Below are 18,413 nucleotides of genomic sequence, written 5' to 3' on the forward strand. Positions count from 1 at the left end.
TATGTAACACAAGTAAATGCGTGCATATATGAGCCATGTTCATTGCAGCAAAAAGATGGAGACAGCCTAAATGAGCATCAATGGAAGAATGCATAAACTTTGGTATATACAAAAAATGGGATACCATGCAACACTGAAGAATAGCAATGAACCTGCAAAACACCTCATAACATGCATGAACCTGGAGGACACTATGCTGAGTGAAATTAGTCAATCACAAAAGGACAAAAATGAATATGAGACTATTAAAAAAAAAACAAAAAACACTCAAGGTTTTCATGCTAAAAGAAACATTATTTGATGGTTACCTGGGGTGGGAGGGAAGGGAGAGTAAGTCACTGGCTAGAGGGCTAGACATGTGTTAACTAGGGTGACAGAGAAGGCAATATGCAAGAAGAATGATGAAGACAAGTGATGAAGGCAATATGCAAGAAGAATGATGAAGACAAGTGATGAAGGCAATATGCAAGAAGAATAATGAAGATACCGGGTGGTATGCAAAGGTTAAAGGGGATAGAGATAAGCAGAGTTATATACACAACCCTGGAAGGACAGTGTTCTGCGGGTAGATACATGGACAGATACATAGACTGAATGGGTATGGGAGGGAGAGCGGGAGTATATCCACAAATATATAAGGATTTGAAAGTGAATATTTGTACAGTGGTATTTACCTTTGCTGCAAACACTCTTATGAATGTGGTGGAACATACAAGGGATGATGATATCACCAAATATCGTAAGGCATCGAGTTGCTGGACCTGGGGACTCAGGACCATAGTCTCAGGCGACCACAAAGATAATGTACTGCATCCTACTTTAATGAGTAGGTCTGGGATCTTAAAAGCTCCAGAGCAGCCATCTAAGTTTCTCTGTGCAGCTACAAGTGCAGAAGAAAGAAGAGTGGTGAAAATTGAAGATGCTCAGAATCAACTAGTCCAATGGACCAATGGAGCAGATGAGTATCAATCACTGAGACTCTGAGAACAGAAGAACTAGACGCTGCCTGGTTACCACCAACTGCTCTGAAAGGGATCACATTACAAGGTCCCACATATAGTGGGACAAAATGTAGAACAAAATTCAAAAAAAGACTGGGCCTACTTGAAGTACTGGTAGCGTAGTGATAACAAATCGGGCTGCTAATCTCACAGTCAGCAGTTCGAAACTACCAGCTGTTCCACGAGAGAAAGATGAGGCTTTCTGCTCCCATAAAGATTTACAGCCTCGGAAATCCTATGCAGGGTCACTATGAGTTGGAACCAACTCCATGGCACATAACAACTGGAGTACTGGTGTGGTGCTGCAGGTTAATGCGCTGGACTGCAAGGTCAGTTTGAACTGCAAGGTCGGCCGTTCAAACTCACCAGCTGCTCCTCGGAAACCCTATACAGGGACACTGTAAGTCAAAACCAAGTGGACAGCACTTAACAACTGGTCAGAAAGAGACTGGAGGAATTGAAACTATGGCCCTTGGCCACTCTTCAGGTCTCTGGTCCAATTTTCACCCACATGGTAGATAGGTATATAGGGGAAGCAACAGTACTAGTAAGGTCTGCTCACCATGGTATGGTCAATCATTCAAGATCAAAAGGCAACATTTACCTAAGGACGAAGTTGAGAAGGGATGGGAAGGAGGGTGGAATAGAAACAGGAGCTACAGGAAGTGGGATAACTGCTGTTAACATGGAAGAATGAAACAAAGAGTATGATTTGTTGAAAGTAAGACTGATGATCAGCTCTGTAAACTTTCAGACAATTCACAATAAAAAGTTGGTGGTCTGAACCCAATCAGAGACATCCCCAAAGACAGGTGTGATGGTCTTCTTCCGAAAGGCCACAGCCTTAAAAACCCTGTGGAGCAGTTCTACTCTGCACATGTGGGGTCACCACCTTGAGTCAACATGGACATGATAGCAACAAACATCAATAGTACAAAAATGACATCAGAAAGAGGTAGAGCCCTCCAGATCTGCCCAGGGTCTGGCAGAATGTGGCTTTTTGTATGTGTACATGTGAGTTGAGTAGGTTACTTAGGGCTGGTGGTGTGTCGGTGAGTGTGCATACATGGTGGTGTCCACCTTGTCTCTGCTGAGCTACTCTCACACCTGCTTTTTCTCCTTGTAGCCTCCTGAATGATGCCAGCCTATTGTCCCCTGACTGCCAGCCTGGCCCTCCTGGTGCTGCTGGGCACAGCCAGAGCAGGCCCCTTCTCTCCACGGTCCAATACAACACTCCCAGCCCCACGGCCCCCTCCTCAGCCAGGGGGTCGCACAGCAGTGACAGGAAGAAGTCCGTCCTCTCAGCTTTATGAGCACACGATGGAGGGAGGAGAGAAGCAGGTGGTGTTCACCCACCGCATTAACCTGCCCCCTTCAGCTGGCTGCGGCTGCCCCCCAGGTACTGAACCTCCGGCCCCTGCTTCTGAGGTGCAGGCCCTGAAGATCCGACTGGAGATACTGGAGGAGTTGGTGAAGGGGCTTAAGGAACAGTGCACCGGTGGATGTTGTCCGGCAGCTGCCCAGGCTGGTACAGGTGAGCAGGTGATCCCAGGAAGGGACACAGAAGGAGAGGAAGGTGGAGAGGTAGGGGCGCCGGTATAAATTATGAAAAGGGGTGGTGGTGCTGTGGGTTAGTCATGAACTGCAAGGTGGTGGTTCAGAGTCACCAGTTGCTATGTGGGGGATATTTTTTGGGGTTTCCTTGCCCTAGCCTGGTGTGATGCTGTAGGATTAGCCCTGGACTGAGAACCACAAGGTTGGCAGTTCAAACCCTACACAGGGTCACTATGAGTTGGAAAAGACACTTAACAACAACAGGGGAGGGAAACAGCTTGGGCACAAACTTGGGGAGCCTACTTGTGCTAAATGTGAGCCCCTTAACCCTACACCTATGGCCGTTGGCGGTCACAGGGACCAGCCCCAAGCTAAGAATTATGAAATGAGGCTGATGGGGCCCTCCCACAGAAAGACTGACACCATCCTCGCACTCAGGTCAAACAGACGTGCGCAGTCTCTGCAGTCTTCATGGCGTGTTTGACCTGAGCCGTTGCACCTGTTCCTGCGAGCCAGGCTGGGGCGGGCCCACCTGCTCGGACCCCACCGACGTCACCGTGCCTCCCTCCTCCTCGCCGCCCTCAACCTCCTCGTCCTGCCCGGAAGACTGTAACGATCAGGGCCGCTGTGTTCGCGGCCGCTGCGTGTGCTTCCCCGGCTACACTGGTCCCAGCTGCAGCTGGCCTTCCTGTCCCGGGGACTGCCACGGCCGCGGGCGCTGCGTGCAAGGCGTGTGCGTGTGCCGTGCCGGCTTCTCGGGCGACGACTGCGGTCAGCGCACCTGCCCTCGGGGCTGCAACCAGCGGGGCCGCTGTGAGAACGGGCGCTGCGTGTGCGACGCCGGCTACACGGGCGAGGACTGTGGCTCGCGCGGCTGCCCCCTGGATTGTGGCGAAGGCGGCCGCTGCGTAGACGGGCGCTGCGTGTGCTGGCCAGGGTACACGGGCGATGACTGCAGTACGCGGACCTGCCCGCGCGATTGCCGGGGCCGCGGGCGCTGTGAGGACGGCGAGTGCATCTGCCATGCGGGTTACAGCGGGGATGACTGCGGCGTGCGCAGCTGCCCCAGCGACTGCAACCAACGGGGCCACTGCCAGGACGGCCGCTGCGTGTGCTGGCCCGGGTACACTGGGCCTGACTGCGGCGTGCGCGTCTGCCCGCGCGACTGTCGGGGCCGCGGGCGGTGCGAGAACGGCGTGTGCGTGTGCAACGCGGGCTACAGCGGCGACGACTGCGGCGTGCGCAGCTGTCCCGGGGACTGTCGAGGACGCGGCCGGTGCGAGAATGGCCGCTGTGTGTGCTGGCCCGGGTACACCGGCCGGGACTGCGGCACGCTCGCCTGCCCAGGCGACTGTCGCGGGCGCGGGCGCTGCGTGGACGGCCGTTGCGTGTGCAACCCGGGCTTCACGGGCGACGACTGCAGCAGCCGTCGGTGCCCCGGGGATTGTCGCGGGCGCGGCCGCTGTGAAGATGGCGTATGTGTGTGCAACGCGGGCTACGAGGGCGAGGACTGCGGCGTGCTCAGCTGTCCCGGGGGCTGCCGAGGCCGCGGCCAGTGCCAGGACGGTCGCTGCGTGTGTGACGATGGCTACTTGGGCGAAGACTGCGGCTTGAGGCGGTGCCCGCGCGACTGCAGCCAGCGCGGTGTGTGCCAGGATGGCATGTGCGTCTGTTGGGAAGGCTACGCCGGCGAGGACTGCAGCCTCCGCACCTGCCCGGCCAACTGCAACCGCCGCGGCCGCTGTGAGGACGGGCGCTGCGTGTGCGACTCGGGCTACACGGGTCCAACCTGCGCTACCCGTACCTGCCCGGCCGACTGCCGGGGCCACGGGCGCTGTGTGCAGGGAATGTGCGTCTGCCACGCTGGCTACAGCGGTGAGGACTGCGGGCAGATAGAACCTCCCTCCAGCGGCTGTCCCGGGGGCTGCGGGCCTCGGGCCCTGTGCAGGGCGGGCCAGTGTGTGTGTGTGGAGGGCTTCCGTGGACCCGACTGCGCCATCCAGACGTGCCCCTGGGACTGCCGTGGCCGAGGAGAGTGTCTGGACGGTAGATGCGTCTGCCAGGACGGTTATGCAGGGGAGGACTGCGGGGAAGGTAAGCTTTCGCCAGATTCTTGGTAGGGGACTGGGCTTCCGGGAACTGGATCCTGTGGAAGGCTCAGCCAGAAGGGACCTGAAGGAAGAGGGCAGGGCGTTCATATATTGGAGGTTGGGGGAAAGGGGATGGAGGCAGTCATAGGAATCAGCATGATCTGGGACAGCAAAACCTTGGGGCATGCTAATAGTCTGGACCAGATTTCAGATCCTTCTTGAGGAGGTCCCAGCCCCTGCAGTTGTCTTGAGGGAGACCATGTTCCTCAGTGAAGAAAGCCAAGCACCTGTAGTGCCAGAGTTGGAATGAACCACTGCCCCTGCTCAGGCTTCTGGTCACTTTCTTCCAACCCAGAAAGGAGTGGGAGTCCCCATAGGCCTCTTCATGTGGCTCTAGGGAGAGGACTGATGCTGGGGTGGGAGGTGGCTGCTTGCATCTAATCAGCTTCTCTTACCCCTTGTCTTGGGCAGAGGTGCCAGCTATCGATGGCATGAGGATGCATCTCCTGGAAGAGACAACTGTTCGGACAGAGTGGACACCAGCTGCTGGCCCTGTGGATGCCTATGAAATTCAATTCACCCCCATGGTGAGTGGGATGCCAAGCTCCAGGAGAGGGCTAAGTAGAAGGACCAGGGGCCTATGCTCACCCCATGCAACAAGTTGCAGGTAATTAGTACTTGAGTCCAGATCGCGAGTCCAGATCGCTGGCTTCCAGAAGCTGCTGGAAAGACCTTCTCATCATGCCCTGCCTACATTGCAGAAAGCCTCTGCAGCATCTCAGGCAAGCACTGGCCCAGTTCTGCTGGGATGCCTCTTTGATGGTGTAAGCTCAGTCAGTACTTCTTGAGGCTCTCCAGTAGAAGCTGCTGCTTCTTTTTTATTATTGTCCAATCCAGATCTGTAGGGCCTTCACCAGCAACTGGGCTGTCTGTGTGCTTTGCCTTCCACACCATAGCCCCACATGCCTTCAAGCATTAGGAGATACTAGCCATCACCTCCAGATTCAGTCTTCTCTTAAGGAAAACCCATTGGTCTCTTCACCCCTTTCTTCTAAGTATGTTCTCAAAATTCTTCACCTTTCTGGGTTCCCGTCTCTAGTGGCTCCTGTTTTTTCATGTGTGTGCCTCCCAAAATGTGGAGGCAGAAAGTGGCCCACTCCATTGCCTGGATAAAGCTGCGTATGATGGCACTTTGTTCAGAGTTGGTGTATATTGACTTGAGTCCACACTGATTGTCAGTGATTTTTTTTTTTTTGAGTTTATTTTTTTTATTATACAAGTCATATAGACACATTATAGAAATTTTAGAAAATATAGATAAACAAGGAAAAAGGAAGGAAGAAAAGACAACATTCAACTAACTATATACAGTTTTTTAAAAGCCTAAATATGGACTTTTGCATTTAGCTCTGTCAAATGTTATCATTATTGGTTTAGGCCAGATTGCCTAGCTGTTACAATCACTTTGAGTTCTGTGAACTGGTTCTTCTCCTCCACATCATCAGCGTATTGTAAAGTGTCCTTTCTTTGTTGTTTTTCTTCAAGTTGCTCTTAAAATGTTTTAGGGGAACCGATTCCACAGTGAGTACTTAACAACAACAACAGCAAAGCCTGTGGTCTCTCATTAGAAACCTCTCATTACTGGGCTTTTTAGAATGTAGCTGTTCTCTTGGCTCCAAATCATCTGACATTTCTACCATCCAACTCATGTTTTCCAGACTCAAGTGCTAGGGGGATGGGCCACGTCACCCTCATCTTTAGATGAGGACTCTGGAAAAGTAAATAACTCCCCGGGCCCAGCAGGCCCAGCGCCTGAGAAGGGACAGCCCAGAGATGTTGGCTGTCATCCCTACTTCACCCCTGCCTAGTCATCCTAAATCTTCTTCTTATACCCCCAGGCCAGACCCCTAGCACAGTCACTCTTTCAGTGTTCTGGTAGAAATCCCTACTTTATGTTGCAAACAAGATAGCTTGACTTTTTTCTTCTGTTTAAAAATTACTGTTTTATTTTTTTCTGGTTATAAAAATAGTTTAATCATGAGACAAAAATTTGGCAACTAAAGAAAAGAAAAACAAATAATTCTTGACTACTTTCACACTCAGATAATCACTGCTAGCATTTTTAAGTGTTTCTCACACTCTCTTCTTCTGTGTATATTATTTACCTAGTTCTAAACTTAAAGGAGGGAAAAGAAACTTTTGGTGTGACACTCCAGTTTAATTCCACCAGATGCTCCTTGAAAACCCTATACAGCGTTGCTATGAGCTGAAACCAACTCCAAGACCCTTAATCACAACAACAAACTTAAAGACTAGGATTTGGAGAAAGGAACTTTCCTAAGACACTGCAGGGAAAGAAGAATGCAAATAAACACTTGAGAGAGGAGGAGCTTGTAGGTCAAGCCTATCTGTTGCTCTGAGTAAATGCAGATCCAGCCTTGAGTTTTCTCAAGGAGTGCAGCTTCCCAGGATGGGGGCCTGGCTTCAACCCACTGGAGCTCTGACTTGGCTTGTGACTTACTCATGCGCTCAGCACATCTGCTCTGCTCTGCTCTGGGTCTGGGCCTTTATCTCATTCTGGGTCCTCTCTGAGTGTGGGTGTGGAAGATGCTTTTGTAAAATTGGTCCCCAGACACCTCTCTTGGACTCCACATTAACCTATACGCTATGATTAGCTCTCTGGAATTGTGCCTTTTGCCTTAACCATTGTTCTCTGTCCATTTCTGTTGGCATGGAAAATATTCAGTAGCTGGCTTTTCTGTGGTCACTGCCATCTTCCTAGAAGCCTGCCTCTATTTAACCCTGCCTCCTTTCTAAAAGTCCTTCTCTCTCAAAGCCCAAACTCTGCTATTCCTGGCAAGAGACACATCTAGTTATTGGGATTATTTTCAAAACACAAACGAGGAATGTTCCTCCTTTCTCTGCATATGTGGCATTGTGGCTCTGATTCAGTGGTTCTCAAAGTGTTTCCTTGGATCTACAGTATCAACATCACCTTGGGAGCTAGTTGGAAATGCAAATTCTCAGGCCCCACTCCCACATCTATTGAACTGGAAGCTCTGGGAATCGAGTCCAGTAACCTTTGTTGTACCTCATCCTCCAAGTGATTCAGACACACCTTGTCTTAAATTTCTAATGAAGCTATAACAGAAATACCACAACCAGAAATTCATTCTTTCACTGTTCAGGAGACTAGAGATCTAAAGTCAGAATGCTGGCTCTTGGGGATAGCTCTGTCTTTGTTGGCTCTGGGGGAAGGTCCTTGACTCCTTTCAGCATCAGTGGCCCCAGGATTCCTTGGAGATCTTCATATAACTTGGCTTCAGTCTTCCCCAGGATCTGGGCTCTTCACAGCTCAGAGACCCCAGGGACATGCCACTTCTGGCTCTTCTCTTTTGGTGGTAATAGGTCCCTTTCTCTCTGCTCAAGTCTATCTCTTTGAATCTCTTGTAAAATAAAAGGTGTTGCATGTCACATTCTTGGCATGATCCCAGATTGAATCAGGGAGGTAGTGGGATTCAAGGTTTATAACATAAATCACATTATGGGGAATTACTACATCTCACCTGCCAATCCACTGAGAATCCTGCCCCAGTCAAGTTGACACACAACCTCAAGCCTGAGGATCACTCTCTTAAGGAATATTGTTGTTGTTAAGTGCCATCAAGTCAGATCTGACTCATAGCGACCCTGTATAAGGTTTCCAAGGAGCGGCTGGAGAGTGTGAACCACTGACCTTGTGGTTCAAACCGATCTTGCTGTCTAGCACATTATCCACAGCTCCATATCAGGACTAATACTCTTTCATAAAAGGCTGGCTCCTCTGTGAATGTGAGAGAAAATGGGAAAACTGGGGAGGCATGACTCTGAACCAGGAAGAGGTTCACATATTCCCTATCTGGGCATATTTTGCAGACTGAAAACCAGGGTTTTGCCAAGTTTTCATTGAGACCCAAGACCTTACAGCTTCAGAAAAGGTTTTGTTTGGATCTGGTCTGAAAAGGGAGAAGAGGGTGAGGTAAGCTCCAGGGACCAGCCAAGATGGAGTCTTCCATCTGGGACCACAAGGTTGACAATGATTAGGGTTAGAAATTTGCCAGGAATAATAGGTGAAGCAGCCAAGCCTTATAACCCAGGGGTAGAGTCAACTGCCAGCAGCTGGCTAGAGAAAGCCACCTCAGACAAGCTAGACAGTGCTGGGAGACAGGAGGTGGGCTTCCTCCTAATTTCCAGGGCCTATCCTCAAGTGGATTGCAGGAGGGACCCAGTGATCAAAGTGTTCTTATATGTTGATTAGAAGGAAGGAGGGGAACTCTGGGGATGGGCTTGTCTCCCTAAAAGGACTGAAGTTCATCAGGGAACTCCCAAGGTGAGTGTGTGTATTGGGGGGGGTGGAGTTAGGGGAGTAAGGAGAGAGAGAATGAGCAACTTATTGAACTTATGTTCAGCCATCTTCTGGGAAAGATGACGATTTCATGGGTCTTGAGTTGAGATCAACCCAAGGCTTCCCTCAGCTGAGATGCACTAGAGCAGGAGCCATAGGAAAGAGTGCGCTGTGTGCCCAAGAAATCTTTTCAGCCGAGAAAACTCTGGCAAAGCTTTATTTCATCCTCAACCCAGAAATTGCTATGTGGCCTCCTCATCTGGTTTTATACTTTGTTATTTACTGCATTGATTTTCCTTCAGTTCTACTGGTTTAGGAGAGTACCTTTTGATTCCAATTCTACTTGGCTGAATGGAGATATCCCCATCATTGCCAACATAACTCAGCAGAACATAATAGCCCCAACAAATGGTGGGACTGTTAGAATGCGGCCATATGTGAAGTTCCTCCTAGTTCCCTGACAGCATACACTCTAGGAGACCATGCCTAGAGCAGGTACCTGGCAGATTTCCTGCAGAGTCCCCTGAAAGCCTCATCTTTCTCCCAAGGAGCAGCTGGTAGTTTTGAACTGCTGACCTTGCAGTTCACAGCCCAAATCGTAACCACTACGCTACCAGAGCTCGTTTCGTTACAACACCTTAAATGGCGATTTGAAGAAGAGCTGTTCTCTCATAGGTATTTACTGTTCAGAGAGATTTGTGTTGTTGTTTGTGCCATTGAGTCCATTTTGATTCATGTGACCCTATATGATAGAGTACAACTATCCCATAGGGTTTCCTAGGATGGTGACTCTGGTTCAAACCCATCTGCCCCTCCATGGGAAAAAAAGTGTGGCAGTCTACTTTTGTAAAGATTATAGCCTCAGAGACCCTGTGGGGCAGTTCTACTCTGTCCTATAGAGTCACTGTGAGTAAGAATCCACTACATGCCACACAACAACAATTTCCTGCTGAGTCTTTCGGAGAAAAGCTTGTCAAGTCTGTTAATCATTGTATCATCAGGACTCCTTAGAGATTTGTGTAGGGGTCTAGAACACAAAAGTGGCCATACTTTTTTAGCAGCTAGAGTATGAACTACTTGATATAGGGCCAATACCTTTTTTTTTTTTTTTTTAAGCAGTTTTTTTTTTTTTTTTTGTGGTAAATATACATGTAACAGAGAGGCACTTCCGGAAAGATGGAGGCTAGGCAGATGCACGACATGGACCCTTTACAACAAAGATGTGAGACAAAATAAAACAGACACAGATGAAAATTCTGGCACCCTCAACTTCAGAAGGAAGTTTAGAGAGGTGGATGAAGTGCTTGCTGGGAGGAAAGGCTGAGGCTGCAAGAGAGGGAGAAGACTGACTGGTGAATGGCTGGCCAGACTCGGTTCCACCATCTTGTGAGCAGCTTTGGCAACTGAGGGAGGCCTGGCAGAGCAGTTTTGCATGTGTGTCGGAAAAGGGGCAATTTCTTCTTTTTCCCAAAGCTTCCCTGGTGACCAGAGGTGTGACCATCTCCATCCTCATGCACCCTGAGCACAGACCCTGCTCTCAAGCATGATGTCCTTCTCCAGGGACTGGTCCCTCCTGACAACATGTCCAAACTATGAGTCTCGCCATCTTCAATTATAAGGAACATTCTGACTATACTTTTTCCAAGACAGATTTGTTTGTTCTTCTGGCAGTCCATGGTACTTTGAATATTCTTCTCCAACACCATAATTCAAATGTATTTATTCTTTTACATTCTTCCTTATTCATTGTCCAACTTTCAAATACATATGAGGTGATAGGAAATACTATGACTTGGGTGGGGCACACCTTAGTCCTCAAAGTGAAATCTTTGCTCTTTAACACTTTAGAGAGGTCTTTTGCAGCATATTTGCATGGTGCAATATGTCATTTGATTTCTTGACTGACGCTTCCATGAATGTTGATTCTGGATCCAAGCAAAATGGAGTCTTTGACAACTTCAGTCTTTTCTCATGACAATGTTTGTCATGATGTTATTTATTGTCCCAGTTGTGAGGATTTTAGGCTGTAGTCTTCGGTCTTCTCCTAAGTATTTGAAGTCCCTTTCCCTTCCAGCAAACAAGGTTCTGTCATCTACATATTGCAGGTTGTTAATGAGTCTTCCTCCAATCCTGATGCCACATTCTTCTTCATATAACCTTGCTTCTCAGATTATTTGCTCAGCATACAGATTGAATAAGTATGGTGAAAGGATACAACCCTTTCTTGATTTTAAACCATTCTGTATCCCTTGTTCTGTTTGAACAACTATCTGTTGGTGTGTGTACAGGATCCTCATGAGCACAGTTACCTGGGCTGGCATTCCCACTCTTCACAATATTGTCCATAGTTATGATCCACACAGTTGAATGCCTTTACATAGTTAATAAAGCATAAGTCAACATCTTTCTGATATCCTCTGTTTTCAGTCAAATCCATCTGACAGCAATGATATCCCTCATTCTACATCCTGTTGTGAATTCGGTTTGAATTTCTGGCAGTTCCTTGTCTATGTACTGCTACAACCCTTTCTAAATTATCTTCAGCAAATTTTTTACTTGCATGTGCTATTAATAATATTGTTCAGTGACCTCTGCATTCCATTGGATCATCTTTCTTTGTCATGAGCACAAATATGAATCTCTTTCAGTTAGTTGGCCAGGTAGCTGACTTCCACATTTCTTGGCACAGGCGAGCGAGTGCTTCAAGTGCTGTGGCAATTTGTTGAACTATTTCAACATCAAGACCTAGAGCCTTGTTTTTTGCCAATGCCTTCAGTGTAGCTTGGACTTTTTCACTTAATATCACTGGTTTTCATCACATGCTATCTCTTGAAATGGTTAAGCATCAACAAATTCTTTTTGGTATGGTGACTCTGTGTATTCTTTCCATCTTTACTTGATGTTTCCTGCATCATTTAATATTTTGCCTATCTTGTTTTTGTTGTTAAGTGCCATCGAGTTGGTTCCAACCCATAGCAACCCTGTATAGGGTTTCCGAGGAGCATCTGGTGAGCTTGAACCACCAACCTAGTGGTTCAAACCGATTTTGCAATCCAGCGCATTAACCCACAGTACCACACCAGGACTCCATTTTGCCTCTAGAATATTTTAATATTGCAAGTTGAGGCTTGAATTTTTTATTTATTCCTTTCAGTTTGAAAAATGCTGAGCGTATTCTTCCCTTTTAGATTCCTAACTCCAGGTCTTTGCATGTTTCATTATAATACTATAGTCTTTTTGAGCTTCCCTTAGAAACTTTCTGTTTAGCTCTTCATCATTTCTTCCAATCACAGTAAATTTGATTCCTCTGGATTCCATCTGGTGAGGTCCATATGTATAGTAGCTACTTAATGTTGTTGAAAAAAGGTATTTGCAAGTAATAAGATATGGGTCTTATAAAGTTCTATCGTGTAATCTCCAGCATCATTTCTATCATTGAGGGCATATTTTCCAAGTACTGATCCTTCCTCTTTGTTTCCAACTTTTGAATTCCAATCACCAGTAATTATCAATGCATCTTGATTGCAACATGATCAATTTCAGACTGAAGAAGTTAGAAGAATTCTTCAGTTTCCTCATCAAAGTCTTTAGTGGCTGGTGTGTAAATTTGAATAATAGTAGTATTAACTGGTCTTCCTTGTATTCATATGGATATTATCCTATCACAGACAGCATTGTACTCTAAGATATATCCTAAGATGCTCTTTTGGGCAATGAATGTGACACCATTCCTCTGCAGTTTGTCGTTCCCAGCATAGTAAACCATGTGACTGTCTGATTCAAAATGGCCACTACCAGACCATATCAGCTCACTGCTGCCTAGAATATCGATCTTTATGCATTCCATTTCATTTTTGACAACTTCCAATATTCCTAGATTCATACTTCATACATTCCATATTCTGATTATTAATAGATCTTTGCAGCTGTTATCATTTTGAGGTGCACCCCATCAGCAAATGAAGGTCCTGTGAGCTTTGCTCCATTGACATTAAAATCAACTATGTTTTGAGGAGACACCCCTTCCAGTCAGATTTTGAATGCCTTCCAACCTGAGGGACTCATCTTCTAGCACTTTATCAGAGAATATTCTTCTGCCATTCATAAGATTTTCCATGGCTAACTCCAGAAGTGGTCTGCCTCTTAAGCTCTGCTGAAAGCAGCCCACCATGAGTGACCCTGATGCTATTTAAAATACGTTGACATAGCTTTCAGCATCACAGCAACACATAAGCCATCACAGTATGGCAAACAGACAGTTGAGTAGTCTATCAGTCACATTGCTTAGGTTTAAATCCCTGCCGCTTCCTTGAAGCTGATGACCTTAGGCAAGGTACTTATCCTTCTGTGCCTCAGTTTCTCCTCAACTGGAAAATAGGACTCAGAGGACCTGCCTCATAGGGTTACTGTGAGGATTAAGTGAGTTCATACATGCAAATTGCCTAGAACAGAACCTGACAAACGGCATGTACTCTAGACATTTTTGCTGTCGCTACCCATGTTCCCCCAGAGTCCTGGTGTGGAGCTGTGGGTTAATGCGCCACACTGCAAAGCCATTTGAACTGCAAAGTCGGCAGTTGACGCTCACTGGCTGCTCCTGGGAAACCCTATACAGGGTTGCTATGGGTCAGAACCAACTCGAAGGCACTTCACAACAACAACAACCCATGTTACTCAGTTTGCATAGGGCTAAGTTCTACAGTTTAATGCTGACTCTGCTTAGAATTGAAAAAAAAAAAAGAGATAAGAGTGTGGGAGCGCCAGCCTCTGATTGTCTTGGGCTCTTTCTCTTGCAGACAGAGGGGGCAAGTCCTCCATTCACAGCACGGGTGCCCAGCTCTGCTTCAGCCTATGACCAGAGAGGACTGGCTCCTGGCCAGGAGTACCAGGTCACTGTCCGTGCCCTTCGAGGGACCAGTTGGGGCCCTCCTGCCTCCAAGACCATTACCACCAGTGAGAGCCGGGGCTTCGGGTCAGGGTCCTGCGGGGAGGTCTGGGCTTGACAGAGCAGATGGGAGGGCCTAAGTGGAGGCAAGACTCTTGCCTGAACCCTCCTTTCTCTAACCCTGCTAGTGATCGACGGCCCCCAGGACCTCAGAGTGGTAGCTGTGACGCCAAAAACACTGGAACTCAGCTGGCTGCGCCCGCTGGCTGAAGTGGACCGCTTCGTGGTGTCCTATGTTAGTGCCGGCAACCAGAGGGTTCGTCTGGAAGTGCCCCCTAAGGCAGATGGAACGCTGCTGACAGACTTGATGCCAGGAGTGGAATATGTTGTGACTGTCACTGCGGAACGGGGCCGGGCGGTCAGCTACCCATCTTCTGTCAGAGCCAACACAGGTATGGCCGGTCAGGATATACTAAAGGACCCCAGTTTTAGAGGACAAAAGCTTTTTGGCAGACCAAGTCTGGGGCTCAGAGACCCTTCTGTAGACTTTGTGGGTTATGTGGCAGCCCCAAAGTACTTGCTGGGGCCTTGCTCTGTACAGAGAGCAGTGGGGAGGTGAAGATGTCAGGTGCTTGAATCCTGTAGGAAGACTGCAAGTTAGATCGTGGGAAGAACTGTTCCATAGAGAGAAACAGTAAACAGGAGTGGGTATCAGTTGAGATGCAGTCTCCACCACCCTGTGGGGAATGGTCTTATCCAAACTTACATACAAGCCTAGTGCTTATGCTGAGAGTCCGAGGTCAGATTTTGTAGGGACTGGAATTGGGTAGATGTGAGAGCAGTAATCTTTTTAACTTTCAGATTTAGTGTGGGGAGTTGTCTCACGGCAGTCATTTCCCACTAACTCTCAAGGTTTCTTAACAGATACCCGGATCTTTCTTGTCTTTTCCCGTGACAGGGGGACGCCCACCTCACAGTGCCTATCATCATCTCTCCCACTCCCTTTTCTCTCCTTCAGACCCAGGGCTCCACCCGCTGGCTTTCTTCTTTCTAGGCCATCAACAGTGGCGGGCATGGGGGCGGAAAGGAGGTGGGGTCTCAGGACACTGACTTCTTTCTCTCGGTTCTCTTTGCAGGTGGGGCTGGGACCGAGGGAAGAGGTCTTTGGTTCCAGTGGGAGGGATGGAGGAAGGGGTTGCCGTGGGAAGAAAGACGGGGTGCTATCACTGACCTGCTCTCTCCCCTCCCCCTTTTTCCGCCCCCCGGCAGCACCAGGCCACTACGATTACAAGGAGGTGCACCCTCCAGCCCCGCCCCCCAAGCCCCGCCCCCGGCCGACCCCGCGGCCCCGGCGACCTCCCCGGCCCGCGCGGCCAGCCAAAGAGGAGGAGGGGGAGGAGTCCCGACCTGGGCAGAGCCTGTCCCAACCTCCGCGGCGGGCTTGGGGCAACCTGACCGCAGAGCTGGGCCGCTACGGCGGCACGGTGGAGGATGTGGAGCGCCACCTGAGGGCGCACAGCTACCCGCTGCGAGCCAACCAGACCTACGCGTCGGTGGCTCGCTACATCTACGCTTACTTGCAGCGGCATCAGGCGACCGCCGCCCCCGCCGGCTCCCCCGCAGCTCAGCCCCACCGCCCCCACCCCACCATCAGCCCCGACCAGAGTAACAGGAAGAGGGAGTCCAGCCGGAGCAGCTACGACAGCGTCGACCCGGTGGCTGCGTCCCGCCACCCCAAGCCCGAGGTGCTGGGCACTTCCGCCGACGGCTCTCTCCTGGTGTCCCTTGATGGTCTCCGCGGCCAGTTCGAGAGCGTGGTGCTGCGCTGGTGGCCCCAGCCCCCTGCGGAGGGCCCCAGCGGGGAGCTGACCGTGTCCGGCAGCAAGCGCGCTGTCAGCCTCCCGGACCTGAGGCCAGGCACCACCTACCACGTGGAGGTCCATGGGGTGCGGGCGGGGCAGACTTCCAAGTCCTACGCCTTCATCACCACCACAGGTAGCGTGGGTTGGAACCACGAGGTCACCCATCCCCTGCCTGGCCTCACCTGCCTTTGGAGACCGCATCTTTGAGTTCCTCCCACTACCTCGCTGCTCACACTAGCACCCTCACCACACCCTTCTGCATTCAGCTCCTACATGAGTCAGGCTCCAGGGGACCCTGCAACAACGCATGCTTTCCTGTGTCCCTAGAAGCCACCCTCAACCTCGTCTTGGTACCATACTATACACCCAAGGCCAAGGAGACCCAGCCCTTGGGACTTCCTGATGCGCACTAGGGTTCCCAGGACACTTTCTCTAGGATTGCTGTCCTAGGCAATAGAAGACGAGGATTGTGTGTGTGTGGGGGGGGGGGGGCGGGGGGACTGAGGGATGCTGCAAAGATTCCCTTGACCATTTGGGTGGGACAGGGTGTGAAACCAGTGGTTCCTCTGATTCACGGTGGTGAGATTTGCAGATGACCATGGTCAGTGGTTGCCATTTTCCACAATTTGGCTTTGACCTCCAAGGGATGAATCAGAACTGCTTGGGGATGGTCTTGAAGCCACCAGGCAGCATGTGTATGTGGGGTGATGAAACCACTGCTTCTTTCCAGACCCCCTGGCTCACTTCACACGCCTCTCTCCCACAGGAATGATCTTGGGCTGGGCTGGAGGTGGTTGCAGGGAGCTGCTCTGTGGCTGGGTGGGGAGGGTTGTGGGCTTCTTCTTCCTTTATAGGGCCCAGATGCCTCCTGAGCTGGACGTCCACCACCCCTCCAGCCCCCATGCCCTCTATTTCTTCTCATGGCCAGCTCTCCTCTTGCTTCCGCCCTCCATAACACCACTGTCTCCTCCTTTCTTCCAGGCTTCTCACTGCAGCACTAATGGAAGCCACGACCACCACCCAGTGGGGAGGGGGATATGTGTGGGGAGGACATGGTGGTCACAGGAGACGGGGAGAGGGCATTCCTTTATAACTTGTCCTAAGCAAAAGCCTGTCTGCTCAGGACTGTGGTAGTAGTAGACGGGGGAGTTTGGATGACTGGGAGGCCTTTGGGAGGATGGGCTGACAGATGGTAGACCCAGAAGGGTCTCCAGGCTCTTAGAGGCTACAGGGCAGACCTGGGGGCTGGGGATTCCTTTCTGGCTCTCATACTCCGACTTCCTGTTTTTCTTGCCTGCCCCTTCCCAGGGTCCTCCCCTTCAGGCCTCTTGGGGGCCACTGATGAACCTCCTCCCTCAGGCCCCTCAACGACTCAAGGGGCCCGGGCCCCCAACCTGCAGCAGCGCCCCCAGGAACTGGCAGAGTTGAGGGTGCTGGGCAGAGATGAGACAGGGCGCCTCCGAGTGACCTGGACGGCTCAACCTGACATCTTTGCCCAATTCCAGCTGCACCTTCGGGTGCCCCAGGGGCTGGGAAATCATGAGGAGCTGCTTCCAGGGGACATTCGCCAGGCCCTGGTGCCCCCACCTCCTCCTGGAGCCCCCTACGAGCTGTTGCTTCATGGGATCCACCCTGGGGGTCAGCCCTCTGCCCCCCTCATCTACCAAGGCATTATGGGTACATCCTGGACTCTACTCAGACCAGGATCCTGAAGTTGGGGGAGGGGCCAGGGTCAGCCATTAGGACAAGTGGGCTGGAGTTTGAGAAACCAGTGAAAAACAGGGCTGACTGTGGGCTGAGTAGCGAGAAAGGGGTATGAGGCTTCCAAGGAGAGTAGGGTGGAGGGGTTTAGGGAAGAGGACAAATGTCAGAGGATGGGACAGCGATTCAGGGAGAAAACCTGCACTATTTGCCTCTTGTCCTTCCCTCATTTCCTGATGTCTCTGCCCTGCCCTGCTGCCCCAATAGGCCACTCAGGGTGGGAGTGGGAAGCCTCTGGCTCTGAGGATTCTGACTCTCAGTCCCCTTCTTCCCCCTCTTGCCCTACAGTCTCTGTCACCCCACACTGGACAGGCTAGGATGGCTCTGCTCCCCAACCCTGGGAGCTTGGCCTGAAGTAGATAGCACCCATGGTCCCATCAGACAATTCTGTAGGAGATAGGGGTTCCAGAGCTGTCAGAATTTCAGGGATGGATGAGGTTTGGGGGCCCAGTGAAGGACAAAACCTGGGGTTCACATCCCCTCCTTTTCCCTCTTTGTGGGGCTCAGGATAGCTGGCTCTCTCTTCAACTCCAAGTGAAGCTCTTGGGGGAGAGGGCAACAGGGAGAGAGGTGGGCTGAGGCGCCTTCCCACTGCTCTTAAAACAGTAGTGGGGAGTCTTGAAACTCTTAGGCAGAAACTTGGGGAATTAAAACTCCCCCAAAGATCCTTTGTAAGAGGGTGGGGAAGCTGTTGGAAGGAAAGGACTGAAGCCCCAATTGGGAAAAGAGATGGAGGAGGAAATGCTCCCTTTACCAAAAGGGCTCCTCATAGAGGTCTGAGAAGTGAGGGAAATGCCAGCTTCTAGGGAGGGAGCTGTCCAGGGTGAAATGAGCTGGTGGGCAGAAAGGAAGGGAGAAAAGGAGGCAAGGGAATGG

At 50.3% G+C, this 18,413-nt stretch overlaps 1 protein-coding gene across 1 annotated transcript in view; it reads left to right on the plus strand.

The window, feature by feature from the left end:
* Positions 1-2,135: 2,135 nt before the first annotated feature.
* Positions 2,136-18,413, plus strand: part of TNXB (tenascin XB) — a 60,567-nt gene continuing 44,289 nt past the window's right edge. The window contains 6 exon segments of the mRNA XM_006875565.1: positions 2,136-2,535; positions 2,994-4,649; positions 5,117-5,232; positions 13,826-13,982; positions 14,103-14,366; positions 17,085-17,453. Coding sequence (XP_006875627.1) covers positions 2,136-2,535; positions 2,994-4,649; positions 5,117-5,232; positions 13,826-13,982; positions 14,103-14,366; positions 17,085-17,453 — 2,962 coding nt within the window.

The sequence above is a fragment of the Chrysochloris asiatica genome, unplaced genomic scaffold, assembly GCF_000296735.1.
Source record: "Chrysochloris asiatica unplaced genomic scaffold, ChrAsi1.0 scaffold00333, whole genome shotgun sequence".
NCBI classification, from domain to species: Eukaryota; Metazoa; Chordata; class Mammalia; order Afrosoricida; family Chrysochloridae; genus Chrysochloris; species Chrysochloris asiatica.